Source organism: Armigeres subalbatus, chromosome 2, assembly GCF_024139115.2.
Source record: "Armigeres subalbatus isolate Guangzhou_Male chromosome 2, GZ_Asu_2, whole genome shotgun sequence".
NCBI lineage: Eukaryota > Metazoa > Arthropoda > Insecta > Diptera > Culicidae > Armigeres > Armigeres subalbatus.
The window spans coordinates 165,426,914-165,441,132 of record NC_085140.1 but is presented as its reverse complement, the minus strand read 5'-3'; the positions used below and the strand labels follow the sequence as shown (position 1 = coordinate 165,441,132).

The 14,219-nt window shown below is 39.1% G+C and overlaps 3 protein-coding genes and 1 long non-coding RNA gene across 4 annotated transcripts; 1 reads left to right on the top strand and 3 right to left on the bottom strand.

Moving 5' to 3' along the window:
* Nucleotides 1-2,406: 2,406 nt before the first annotated feature.
* Nucleotides 2,407-3,895, top strand: LOC134211126 (RNA exonuclease 4). Its single transcript, XM_062687757.1, has 4 exons — nucleotides 2,407-2,655; nucleotides 2,734-2,787; nucleotides 2,845-3,217; nucleotides 3,278-3,895. The coding sequence occupies exons 1-4, from the start codon at nucleotides 2,619-2,621 to the stop codon at nucleotides 3,495-3,497; spliced, it is 684 nt and encodes a 227-aa protein (XP_062543741.1). The 5' UTR covers nucleotides 2,407-2,618; the 3' UTR covers nucleotides 3,498-3,895.
* Nucleotides 3,896-4,464: 569 nt separating this feature from the next.
* On the bottom strand, nucleotides 4,465-5,704 carry LOC134211127 (DNA polymerase epsilon subunit 3). The gene is made up of 2 exons (XM_062687758.1): nucleotides 5,294-5,704; nucleotides 4,465-4,642 (listed from the first exon to the last, which is right to left on the bottom strand). The coding sequence occupies exons 1-2, from the start codon at nucleotides 5,562-5,564 to the stop codon at nucleotides 4,551-4,553; spliced, it is 363 nt and encodes a 120-aa protein (XP_062543742.1). The 5' UTR covers nucleotides 5,565-5,704; the 3' UTR covers nucleotides 4,465-4,550.
* A 1,257-nt stretch (nucleotides 5,705-6,961) lies between these two features.
* On the bottom strand, nucleotides 6,962-7,855 carry LOC134209355 (uncharacterized protein K02A2.6-like). Its single transcript, XM_062685340.1, has one exon. It carries the CDS (start codon nucleotides 7,853-7,855, stop codon nucleotides 6,962-6,964), a length of 894 nt encoding a protein of 297 aa, XP_062541324.1.
* A 1,655-nt stretch (nucleotides 7,856-9,510) lies between these two features.
* Nucleotides 9,511-13,986, bottom strand: LOC134215433 (uncharacterized). Its single transcript, XR_009980154.1, has 3 exons — nucleotides 13,733-13,986; nucleotides 10,061-13,659; nucleotides 9,511-9,980 (listed from the first exon to the last, which is right to left on the bottom strand). It is a non-coding gene; the product is annotated as an uncharacterized LOC134215433 (long non-coding RNA).
* Between the last annotated feature and the right edge of the window lie 233 nt (nucleotides 13,987-14,219).

The window sequence follows — 14,219 nt, the reverse complement described above, 5'->3', positions numbered from 1 at the left end:
TTCAATTTAAATCCCGTTTCTTTTTTACTTTTCTTGCGTTGAAGAAATGATGCCGCGGGCGCCTCATCCGAAATTCAAATGAACAATCGCTTATTTTTAGCGATTGATTGTTTATTCTCGCGAAGGATAAACAATTGAACAAATCAAGAAAATGCTAATACTGTAGTATAGAAGTTGCATAGTCACATCACTTTTCATGGTGAATCCCGATCTATGTTACTGATTACCCCACCCAACTAACACAACTTCCTTCCCGTGGTAATTGTGGAGATGCAGAGGTATTCTCGGTCTCTAGTAGCAACAATAACCACACACTAACATTCCCTCCCTTCCCCAACTGACTGTAAGGACTTGGCCGGCGCCGTTATTGATCAACATTTGAGAGCTGCTGAAACGTGCACTTCGAGAATAGATGATAAACCCCAACCACTATTCACTTGGATCGTAGTGCAATTTGCACCAGTTCTGATCAATCACGGAGTAGCAACCATTGATATGTACAGTCAGTCTAAGCTAAGCTAAGCTAAAGCTATTGTGGGAAATTAAAATTGTAAATATACTCGTAAAATTGAGAATGAACACAGCTTGCTGTTTTGACAGTACACTAGTTATTTCTAATGTAGAATGTACATTTAGCTTTGAGAGGAAAATGTTGTTTGGAAAGTTTGGTACACATTTAGTTTTGAGAGAAATATGTTATTTTGAGAGTTCGGCTCTTGTTAAAGCTCCTGCATAAGTGACACTTTTGCAATTGTGGATTCAACAGTCTTATACTTTCTACTGAAAATCACTAGCTCATTTTATCAATTTTACCAACGTTTCTTTTAATTTTACCAACGATTTTTTTTTTGTGTGTACTCATGCGAAAGCGGGCATAGAAAAACTTTCAATTAATACCTAAGGAAATGCTAATAAAATACTAAGTTGAGCGCAGCTAGCCCAGTTCTAGTTGAAAGAAGAGCCATTGAAAAAGAAGATGACTACTTTTAGCAACGTTCGGTGAGAACTCAATATGTTTATGAGTTTATGAGTATCCAGGTTTCCACGCTCGGTAATGGCGACTTGTTGGTGTGTAAAAATCAATCGGTCACTGTACTTTTTGACACTAGCCGGAGGAAAAACTCACTGGCGAAAAGGTCTTTTTTCCCTTCCCCTCACCCAGGAACGCCAGTGGGCTTTCCTCCAGCTAGTGCCAAACAGTACAGTGACCGATTGATTTTTACACACCGACAAGCCGCTATTACAGAGCGTGGAAAGCTGGATAAGTATTTTCGAATGGTTTTGCCATAACATATAAGGTTATTTTTTTACGTGAATGCTGAAGAAAATAATGATTATATTTTAAATGATCGTTTTCTCAATTTGTTCTGTTTTCATATGGGACTGATATGCGGTTATCCAGCTTTCCACGCTCGGTAATGGCGGCTTGTCGGTGTGCGAAAATCAATCGGTCGCTGTACTGTTTGTCACTAGCTGGAGGAAAACTCACTGCCGAAAAGGCCTTTTTTCCCCTCCCCTCACCCAGAAACGCCAGTGGGCTTTCCTCCAGCTAGTGTCAAACAGTACAGTGACCAATTGATTTTTGCACTCCGACAAGCCGCCATTACCGAGCGTGGAAAGCTGGATAGGGAGTATACTTCGAATGTGTATTTGTTATCGGCATCCATTGATATGCACATCATATTATGGTGAAACAAGTATGGAATACTACATAAACATTGACATATGAAATGAGTTTGAGAAGAACATGTCAGCGATGTGAAGTACACCAAACTTGATGCACGCACAGCTGAAAGTATGCTCTTTTCGGCAGAAATACACTCTTTTGCGGGAGAGTGGGACTACCCACAAAAGGTGTAAAATTTGATGCATAAAAAGGATAAGTTTTACACACTTTTCCTGTTTATATGCATAAATGTTAATCATTTGTGAATAAAGATAGTCATAATTGTGCATAATATTCATTCCTTTGTGTGTGTAGTCCCATTCTCCCACGAAAGAGCTTACTTTGAAGTCATAATTGAATACTTCATAGTCAAAAGAGCATACTTCAAAGTCTTTTGTGTGTAAACTTTTTAGCAGTGTGGTGTAAGCCGATTGAAAATATCCATATTCCGAAAAACATGAATCGAACGTGTATTTTTTTATCAGTGCGGTGTCAGTGTCACATGAAAAGGCCTATTAATTATTAAGTTTTAGTTACACTTTTGTCGACCTAATAGTACGTTCAGATTATGAGCTATATCACTTGATATAGCGAATCTTGACATGAGATGCCATATGCATTATTTACAGTGAAAACTAGATCTACAAACACTGATGTCAAGATGCTCTATATCAAGTGATATAGCTCATAATCTGAACGTAGTCTAATGACAAGTTGAACTAAAACGGCGGTTTACGAAGTTTACGAAGCAAAAAGAAAACGAAAGCAAATTGACACTTCTTGAAGAAATGCAGTAAAAAGAGTAAAAATTTTCAAGTGGAAGTTGCGGTGACTGTGAAGAAAATTTTGCAAATATTTTCATTACGATTGTGTACTAGAAATGTCATTAAATAGTAATTCAGTTCAACAATAACAGTTTGGACAAGAAAGCGTAAAGACTCAAGGACACAACATGGATAACGACAAAGAATCAGGAAAGCTTTCCAACGGTAAGTTTGTTGTGTTGATTCGAAGGCCAAAAGTGGTGAAGGTTATAAAACAAGAGATCCAAACACTATGTTTTGCAGATGCTGAGGACATTGAAAATATATTAAGCATAAGGAACTTGTCCATAAACAACGGTGATTATTGCATTTTGTAACATAGTATTACTTAACCAACCACAAATGCATTTACAGAGAACCAATTTAGTAAAAAGACAAACAACACTAAACGCCCGAGGCCCAGAGTTTTTTCCACAGAGCTGACAGACTGTCTGGCGCTAGATTGCGAGTTCGTCGGTACGGGAACGGACGGTAAAGAGCATATGCTAGCAAGGGTGTCGATAGTAAACGAAAGAGGAGAGGTGGTGCTGGACAGCTACGTGAAACCACAGAAAGCGGTTAAGGACTACCGAACAGAAATTAGCGGCATCCGACCGGAACTGATGGAGCTGGGGCAAGAGTTCAGTTCGGTCAGAGAAACTGTTAAGCTGCTAATTCACGGGCGAGTGCTCGTTGGCCATGCATTGAAGAACGACATGTTAGTGCTGAACCTGCGGCACCCGCGGAAGTAAGGATATTCTGATATGTCTATGGGAAATGTGATGCGAATCTTTGTTTACTTTTGCAGTATGACTAGAGATACGGCCCGATACAATCCCATTGCGCGAAAAATACGAGCTCTTGGCACGCCAAGTTTGAAGAATCTTGCCAGGCTTATATTGGGAGAGGAAATCCAGAACGGCATTCACGACTCGGTTCAGGATGCCACTGCCACGATGAAGATTTATCAGATTTTCAAAGATGAATGGGAGAAGTCGCAGAGAAAAACTGGACGCATTTGTAGATGACAGAAGCGAAGAACAAGGAGGAAAAAATGAATGAACCGTAATGTTATTGTTAATAGAATGTAGATTGATTTTGAATGTGAATTTATAGCCTGTTCAGATTACTTGCTTTATGCTCCAGCTTAAGAGTATCTTGATGTTAAAGTTCTCTCATCTTATTTTCATTTCATATGATATCATATTAAAATCTCGTAATCTGAATAGACTATTAGACTCTAATTTTTCGAGTTAAACTTAAAAGTGTTCAATAATTTAGTCGCTATGCTTTCCAATAAAACATTCATCGTGCAGAAGTTCCAAAATTATTAAACAATCACATTTAAGCTTAATTCGATAATTGTGACTATGTCTTAATTGTATATAAGTCCTATATTTAAGTACTAGAAACAGTAAAAAAATAAGAGCTTTGTCTATTATTGTATTGAATGATTCTATCACATCCACATATGGTCGGGGTTCAGCCAAATCGCACCAAGCGTCAATGAAAAATGACCCATTTTCTTGCACAAATTTTCGCGTAGCAGATTCAATTGATCACAACCCGTATCGGATATTCTTCCACCTTATAACTGTGGATATCCAACAACACATCTACGGATGAATTGATATAATTGCATTTCCGTTTTCATTCAACGAACAAAATATCATAAGTCAATCAAAAAGGCGCTTGGTGCGGTTTTGCTGAACCCCGGCCATATAGCATAGAATTAGTTATGCAATAATAATGTGTAATAGCTACCTACATGTTATTAGTGCCGATGTTGAGTTATATGCAGATTAACTGCCGTAATTGTTTGTTCTGTAAAACAGCTCGACGAGTACTACTCGCTAACACTTTAGTGATGAACTCTATAGATATTAGGAAAAATCACTTTTGCTTTTATTAATTAAAACGTTTTCTAAATATTGAAGCAAACTGAAAATAACCAATATCGCAAAATTGTAGGTTACTTAATCCATCCAACAGATATTAATTTTAAAATTTATTAATTATTAAGCTTACATCACTTCGTATAACATATCGTAATTTAAAAGAGTTTGTTTTATAATATAATACTAGTCTTCCACAGTTTCTTCTTCCATAGGTTCTTCATTCTCCGTTTTGTCGCCCTTTTTGTCCTTTTTGTTTTTCATAGTTTTGCGATAATCTGAAAATGTACAAAAAATAATGAGGTTGAAACAAATCAAATATAAATAATTTTACGGAATCACACTACCTACAATGACTTGCTAAAAATAGAGATATATAATTTAAAACTTAATTTAAACTTGATAAAAATAGAGATATTGGTGCCATAAGACGAGTGTGTAATTCGTCAAAAAATGAAAGGCCAAAATCTTCACCTTTTATTGATCGCCAGTACAATTATGTTTTTTTAATAGGTATGAATTCTGTTCAACATCCAAATCATGGCTAGGTGTCCAGGCCGGTTGAGGCATTTTGTAATGCTTAACGATAGTTTACACAACTTTTACTTATATCGAGGAAGTTCGAAAGGAATTTCACAATGATTTTTTTTTACTTCCCTTGTTATAAAAACATTATTGTCCTCACTATCCCGGTTTCCCTGACCTATAATATAGAGTATGTAAACCTACTGGCTGTGGTAAACCAACACAAAAAAGGTACTTGACCTTGCTTTTTGATAACACTATGAAAGTGCCTCATGAAAACCAAGCTGCAAGGCAGCAGTGTTCCAGTTGGATTGAATTACAATCCGTCATTTCATTTACAGTTAAAGTTATGGGCCAGCATTTTTTCAGCATCGCATCTTAATACGTGCTAGTGATGAACTTACTTTCCAGATCTTTTTTTAGCGGATCTACGAAGCTGTCGAATTCGATTTCTTCCAAGCCGGCCAAAACGTGATCCACGGTGAGGCATTTCTGTTTTTTCTTGTCGGCCACAGCCGTTGCTGCCGACGTCAGATACAGCACAAAGACGGATGTGGCGCGCGTCAGAGCCGTCCTCGACTCGGAGGAAATCTTCACATCGCACGGCAGGGCGTCCTTCATCAAACGGGTCACAACCGCGTTCGGCAGATTCAGATCTTCGATTCTTTCAACCATTGTTCGCAAGCTATCGATTAAGTATTTAACAGCACTTAAAATATTAATTTCAAGAACAATCTGCAGAACAAAAATCCGCGGGGAAAACGTAAACTCTGTGCGCGTTTCTCTTGAATTTTGACAGTTTATGTCGATCTGGGACTGGGAGATCTCAGATGTCGATAGGGTCGATAGGCCTTTTCATGTGACACTGTACGGATCGTTAAAAAATTACGTCCTTCGTTTTTCGGCATTTTAAACCCCCTCCCTCACTGTTGTCACAATCTGTCACAAATTAGTGATCCCCCTCCCCCCTGTACGTACAACAGACCAGTGCATGATGACGTAGGTTGACAGTTCACAGAGCTTTTTCACCGGGACTTAGCCTCTGGCGAAGCTTCCGATTAAATTATTTCGTCATTTTATTCGCATGGTGATGTCTTTTGCAATTGATTTCATGCTGAATGCAAAGTATCATTGAAATATTTGGATCACAGCAATTTTAAACTAAAAATATGAATTTTAATTTTCTCATGATTGATTTTTCTTCTAACACCTTGTAAACAAGCTCTGTGAACTGTCAAAATAAGTGAGGTTAAGTTAGAGTTTGCATTGGTCTACTGCACTAATAAAAATCCACACATTTTTATTGGCAAAAATCCGCAAAAATCTAAAGAAATTTACAAATAAATGTTATGTGTGCGTTAATAACCACCCGCTATAGAAGAATCCATGGTGCATATAAAGGTTATTAATTAATAATGGTTACAAGGCTCTCTTGGCAGTTTTAAGTTCTCCTAATTCCCGAGTGTACCAGAACGGATGAGAGCTATTCTTGTGTACTTTTTTGGGAACATGTCGGTCAATAACGTATGCCAAGATATGCGAGAAAGTCGACGCAGCATTTTCGACATTATCGGCAAGTATAGCGTCCCAAAGGCATATCAGATAGTACGTCGAAAATGCTTTGATGATCGGCCATGTTTCACGTCTGGCCGGAGCTCACACCGAATTCCACACTTTTCAGCCGGGTACCGTAACCGGATAAAATAAAAATCGAAACCGTTTAATTCTGCACATCTTCCGCCGTAACTGTGATCTGTGATATCGGATTATTTAAATGAAAACACTGCACTCGATACTTTATGAACCGCACCGGCCACCAAGGGACTATCTTTATTCAATCACGACTCTGATTCAACTGAACTCAATACGCTCTCTGTTACACACACTCTACACTGTTTGTCCACTCTCCACAGTAGGGTACGAACCCCAATAGTTCGTCGATGCCACACTCCCCCTTTACTTATTCTTAGATTCTATAGTTTCAATATAGTCTCGGAGGTACAATGGCGCTTTCGAAATTCGGCGAGGTCGTCGAACTGGTGACTTCTGAGATGAGTCGATTTCCTCAGCATTCACTGACTCTGGTTGGTCACAATTCCTAGTGATTTCTTTGAGATGTGAAGCGTTGCGATGAAATATCTTCTGAGTGTCCAATGATCGTAGTTCAACATCCGATCCTTCACGTCCAATGACTTGAATTGTTCTGGTCCGAAATTACTTGATAATTTATGGTCTTTTGACATTCTTTTAGCTACCACTCTATCTCCAACCTCCAGCGTGCTAGGTGTGGCTTTCCTTTTCTTGTCATTAATTTCCGCTTGGCGAAGCTTTCTCTCCCAATCTTTATCCTGGACACTTTCTGTCAGCTTACCCGTTGACTGTTGAACCGACGGCAGCTTATCTCTCATCACCCTTCCAAACATGAGAGCTGACGGTGCTATTCCTGTAGTACTGTGCGGAGTGGAGTTGTACATCAGCAGAAAACTCCTAAGATCCCACTTCCACCCATCTTTATTTGTCTCCTGGCTTATACGAAGTCGCTTCAGTATTGTATTGTTCATTCGCTCTACTTCTCCATTGGCCTGTGGCCAATACGGAGTAGTCTTCTGTTGCGTGATGCCAAACTCCTTGCAAAATGACTTGAAACATTCGCTTATAAATTGAGGTCCATTATCGGATCGCAATACTTCCGGAACTCCGAAACGAGTGAATGTTTCATATAAAGCTTCTGTTGTTAACTCAGCAGTTGTCTTTCGCATAATCATGACCTCTACGAATCGGCTGTAGTAGTCGATAATAACCAAAAGGTAGTGTCCGCTAGGCAGAGGTCCAAGGAAATCCACTGCCACATCTGTCCACGCTTTATCCGGCATTTTTGTTCTCAGCATCGGTTCCGGTGGCCCAACGGAAGATACTAAGGTGCAAGCATTACATTGTTTCACATATTTTTCACACTGGTCGTCCATTTTAGGCCACCAAGTCTTTTGCCTAAGCCTTCGCTTCATAGTACTCATTCCAGGATGACCCTCGTGTGCACAATTCAGAACCTGTTTTCGAAGCGTTTCCGGGATTACCAACCTATCACCTCTCATCACGACACCTTCAGCTCCATGCAGTTCCGATTTGAAAGGCTTATAGACTTTAATATTTTCGGTCCATAAGTCGGTGTTCATTGCATTTACCAACTCTTGCAGAATCAAATCCTTTTGCGTTTCTTCGATTACTTTCTGGAGGGTCACAGCTTCAGGAACAGTACTTTCCACCACTTGATGAATGTAGATTTCAGTTGGATCATCAAAGGTTCCACATCCGTAATAGACAAACGTGACAAAGCATCAGCCAGATTCATAACTCCTGGAACATGAATTACTTCATAATCGTACGACTGAAGACGCAGCACCCAGCGTTCTATTCTCGGGCACGGCTTAGAACGGGAACTGAACAAAACTTGAGAGCCTTGCAATTTGTGATCAGTTGGAATCTAGTACCCAGCAAATACAATTGAAACTTTTCGACCGCCCATACCAATGCCAGCGCTTCTCGTTCAGTCTGGAAATATTTCTTTTCCAGATATGTTAAAGCTTTGCTTGCAAATGAAATAATTCTTGTGACTCCAGCCCTATTCTCTTGGAGTAATACAGCACCGAGACCTTCCGGGCTAGCATCGGCAATGAGTTTTGTCTTGTCCTCTCTGCTGAAAAATCCCAAATAACCTACGTTGCAACCGGCTTCCTTGATATCGTCAAAAGCCTTCTGATGAACTTTATTCCACTGGAAACTGCTTCCTTGTCTCAAGAGTTGCCTGAGTGAATCCGTTTTAGAGGCTAGGTTTGGAATAAAACGACCAATATAGGTAATCAAACCTAAGAAACTCCTTAGCTCCGGAACATTTCTCGGTTCTCTAAAGTTCTTAATCGCCATTAACCTATGCTCTGTAGGACGAATTCCATTTCGGTCCAGCACATGCCCTAAGAAATCCAACTGCTCAACACCGTAAATGCACTTTTGCTCATTAAGAAGTACATTGTATTCATTCAGACGTTCTTGTAGAAGCGACAATCTCTTATCGTGTTCAGCTCGATTTGCTCCATAGACCATCACATCGTCAAGGTAAACCACTACACCGTCGAGACCAGCTAGTAATGATTCCATGGTTTTCTGGAATATCTCAGGTGCACAGCTAACGCCGAACATAAGTCTTTTAAATCTATTCAATGGCAGGGATTAACAAAGAAAAGAAGTAAAACATCATAATGGTTTTATTATTTTTATTTCAATTCAAAATCAAATTATGCCTTTATGTGTTCAATGCTGCAATAAATATCCAAATTAAATAAAGAAATTACCTGAACATTCCGTTCTTCGTGATAAATGTTGTGATTGTTCGAGATTTCTCCGAGATTTCCAGTTGATGATAAGCGTCCTTAACATCCAATTTGGAAAAGATCGTTGCTCCGCTCACTGAACCGAACAATTCGTCTATGGTAGGCAAAGGATGTGTCTCACGAACAATCGCCTGATTTGCACGATGCATGTCAATGCACAACCTGATCTCGCCAGAATCCTTCAGCACCGGTACCATACACTCACGTAAAAAACCTTCCGAAGTTTATTAGTTTACCTTATGAAAATTAGCCACAAGGAATCGGTTTGGAATTCATAAGGTAGCCTTATGAATCAGCATGAACTTCGGATGAACCAGGTTCATAATAAACATATATGTTTATGTTATGTTTGCCTTACTAATTTCATTAATCAACCTTATGAAATTTCATAAGCTTGATTTATGAAATTCTTACGATATCAATATAATTTTATCCACTTTTAAATATGATTTTTCCCAGTAAAAAATAAAATTATTTCGTGAATGTGTAATTATAAAGTTTCATTTTGGAAGTTTCAATAGATTCCCAACTTTATTAATATCACAAAATACAAATACATTTCAGTGTCCTATATAATATTCCAGGTCCAACTCAGGAACTAAATCAGTAAAAAAAACGTTGATTAGCAGGCCAATCTTCACTGGCAGTATCGGCCGAGGAATCTAGCTATCCATCTCCAATTCTTCCAAGATAAGTAAACCAGGTGCTATAAAAATAATTGGGATTTATTATTAATCAAAAAAATTACAATTAATATATTGGGATAATTTATTCGAGCATACTCACTTGTTTCCTTGTAAACTGCTCAAACCGCCTCGATAAAGCAGTGCAATGCATGTATTTAGCTGTCGTTCCAGAAGCACAGAAATCAGTAAAATCGTGTCCCATATTTGTGTCGATAGCGGGCATCTTTCACTGATTCAGGCGAGATTGTTAACTAGTAGAACCAGCACCGTCGCTTAAAGACCATGGTAGTATCTACATGTTCTTTACATAACTTCATTTCCGACAAGTTATTTTGAAGAGCAGTTTTTAGTGTCGTGACGGGCATCCTCGTTCCGTGCTTCATTTTCGCGAATAGCACCACTTTCGATGGCTCGACGCTCCAACCAACAGAGAGTGCTGGCTTATTGTCAGAGCGGAGGACTCATCCATGGATTCAGGACTCATGGTGAAGAAGGAATTGCGGAAGAAACCCAGAAAGTATAAAACTTAAAGAGTTCTTTTGATATGTGTCATCTTGTGCTACCATCCACCCGGAAGAAGTAAAGCAAGCATATCGTTGATGAAGTTGCGAAACTCGACAAAGGCAACTGCAAAAGAAAGGTCGCTGGAGAAGTGGAAGCTGGAATTCCACCCTCATGGAACAAGAGTCGGGTATGCGTTCGCTGGAAGCGGCAAATGACGTATTGTAGAACAATGAGGATGATGACGACGTTATTACTGCGTTATTATACCATTAGCCCACTTCCACGGACGTGTGAAAAAGTTTGGTGCCAATTATGCACACTTCTCCTATCGATCGAATGTTTCAATTCGAAGAGCTAGGAAACGCCCATCGAATTTCTTGGTGATAATGGTAAGAAAACGCGCCATGAGTGAGAGAATTCCTGTCCTGAAGAATGCTGTCCGACTGGTAAAAATCTTAGCTACTTTGCTCTATTGTGACTATTGTGTGTGATATACATTTTAAATGATTTACTGTAGTGTGTACAATTCCCTCTAGCATATTTTCAGATGGGAAACATTCTCGGCTATCTGGGCACAAGATGCATGGTATTCAAGCAGTTGACGGCAATAAAAAAGCTTTCATTTAATGACTGTGGAAAAGCTTATAGAACACTAAGTTGGAAAGCTGGTCAAGTTCCAGTTGGTATGTAGTCATTGAAGGTGAAAAAGACTTCTCGCTTAACTTTTCAAAAGTACCTAACCAACATTTTTTCATGAATTACATAATTTGAATATTACAACCAACAGACCAACATGAAAGCTTTTGATTGAAGTACTCAAATTAATTCATGGAAAAAATGTTACTTAGGTTCTTTTGAAAAGTTAAGCGAGACTTCAGTGTGTCCAACTTGTTTAGGATAAAAATAGTTCTATTAAAAAAGAATTCACAAAAGTAAAACACGACTCATATTCCATTCAATTCCACCATTTGATTATAACTTTTCAGATTCATGAAAAGCATGGCCATCTTCGGTCTTTCGCAGTTAATTCAACCTCGTATAAAACAACTTAAGTCTTAAATTCAAAGTCAAAATAAACTACATCAATAAAATAATGAATAAAATCTTTACAATATAGATGCAACCATTGATTCTAAATTGCTTTTACACAGAACCAGAATGGATTAAACAACAACATACCTGGCTGCATAAATTCTCTTAATAAACCATTGCAAAGCTATCTCAATCAGGTCCCGGTCCATTGAATTTGAAAGCGGAGTGGGTGGAGGTATAGCTGGCGTTTTTGATGGTTGTGGCCCAGAACTCCATCTGCACAGCCATCAAACCTGCTGCTGCGTATGATTGTCCAGTAGATCCAAATGCATGTCCAAGCGGGATATTTGAATCATCAAATACTCATTCAATTATTAGCACCGCAGATCCTTTTCTTGTTCAATCTTGTTAAATTTTTTACTTAGTTCTCCGTTTCCGAATTTTAGCCACTAAAAGTTACGCAGATTATTTTACAATGAGCTGATTGTTCTTAAAATATGTAATAAAATATCGATGATTCCGTTAATAAAGCAACCAATTGGTGGATTGCAGAAACCACAAAAAGTAAAATTGAACAAACATTCTGGAGCGTCGAGTCATCTCTGGTGGAGAATTGTGAGTCCTGAAACCTGGAGAAGTGTTCCCAACGACATCGAGCCAATTGGTGACAAAGGTCTCTGCTGGTCGGAGTGTCGAGCCATCGCTGGTGATGTTATTCACGACGATGAACTGCGGGACGAGGATACCCGGTCACGACAGTTAGATCATTCAGTTCACGATGGAAGCTATTTGCCAGGTGGTTGATGTTTCCAGAATGCTTGTTCAAGATTACTTTTTGTAGGTGATTGTTTCTGTAATCCATCTGTAATCCATTTGTTGCTTTATTATTGGAATCAACGACATTTGATTATTGGAAAATCAATCAGCTCATTGTAAATTATTCTGCGTGACATGTAGTTGCTAAAATTAGAAAATGCATAACCAAGTGAACAGCAAATGTAGTCATACTTAATACTCACCTCAATGTTATTCAGCATCTGGACCAAAAAAGGATATGTTGTGCTAATGATTGATTGAGGATCTGATGATTTGAATATCCCGCTTGGACAGGCATTTGGATCTGCTGGACAAACATACCCAGCCGCAGGTTGATGGCTGGACAGATTGAGTTCTGGGAAGCTCTACCACCAAAGAAAACGCCAGCTATACCTCCACCCACTCCGCTTTCAAATGGAATGGAGCGAGACCTGATTGAGATACAGCCAGGCATTTTGTTATTCAATCAATTCTGGTTGTGTGACCAGTGTGCCCAGGGAGCCAAGATTGTTTCCCATCCGAAAAATATGCTAGACGGATTGTATACACTACAGTGAATCATTTAAAATATGTATCTAGTTAAACCCTGAATAACAAATGCACAAACTTACCACACTATTGTCTTGAGCTTGACTTTCAAGTTGGTCACAATAGAGCAAAGCAGCTACAATTTTCACCAGTCGGACAGCACTCTCCAGGACAGGCATGCCCTCATGCTTTCTTACCACTTTCACCAAAAAAGCAAAACGATGTTGTGCATCATAGAGATTGGTTGTCAAATACATTGGAGCTTGTCTTTTCATCCACCTTCTCCTTCTTATTTCCGGCGATCCCAAATCGACAGTAATAACATCGTCATCATCCTCACTGTTCAACAATGCGTCATTCACTGCTTCCAGCGAACGCAAACTAGGATCTGGTTTCATGAGGGCCAAATTCCAGGACTTACACTTCTCCAGCAACCTTTCTTTTGCCGTTGCCTCAACGATATATTTGCTTTACTTCTTCCGGGTGGATAGTAACAAAACATAATTCATATCAGAAGAACTCGTAAAGCTCTATACTTTCTTCCGTGACTCCTTCACCACGCAGAATTCTTCAAATCCGAATTTATATATTTCTTCATAGGTTTCCGATTGCTTGATTTCCTTTCCACTACATATTACGCTGATGCCAAATTTGTCGACGTTGATCAACAGTTGCTGCTGGCAATACAGATTACACTCGTTCGGAGTGAATCATTTAATGATTTTTTTTCCGCTTGCTGTGCAATTTATGATGAATGACAAGGCAAAAAGTTTAACGATGGTCTTTTGCTGGGAGTCTTTCGCATTTCAGGATCCATGTCTGGTGATAAATGTGGAAGCATACATTTAGTCACATTCAGATTCAGTAATAGTAAATTCAACATTAAACTCACCGTTCCAGGAATAGCCGCCAGAAGAATCTAGTGTTAGTCATCTGTCATTGAAACACCAGCAGCAGATCAACAAACACATGTTCCAGGACTGCTTCCATTGAGCATTCGGGCCGAGATTCCGGAATCGAACTCCTAATATCTTGAGACCGGTACAATCGATTTTCTCATATGGGAGAACAACCTTGGGATCGGGTTTACTGACGGTATGTAGCTAGAGATACGAGATGGGATTATTTGATGTGACAGGAAAACAACAATTCAGCAGCTTCCAACCTCTGGTTGTTGCCGCATTCGAACGGATTTGCTGGGAGAATCACAATTATGGTTAATGATAAGAAGACTGTTTTTATGCTGAACCAATCAGTGAACCACATCTGAATTCAATCCCAGCATTTCTTGACTATAATCTTACCTGTATCCGATACCAGAAATTCGATTTAAGACGTTGCTGATTAGCTAAATTATTTGAATAAAATATGATCAGTCG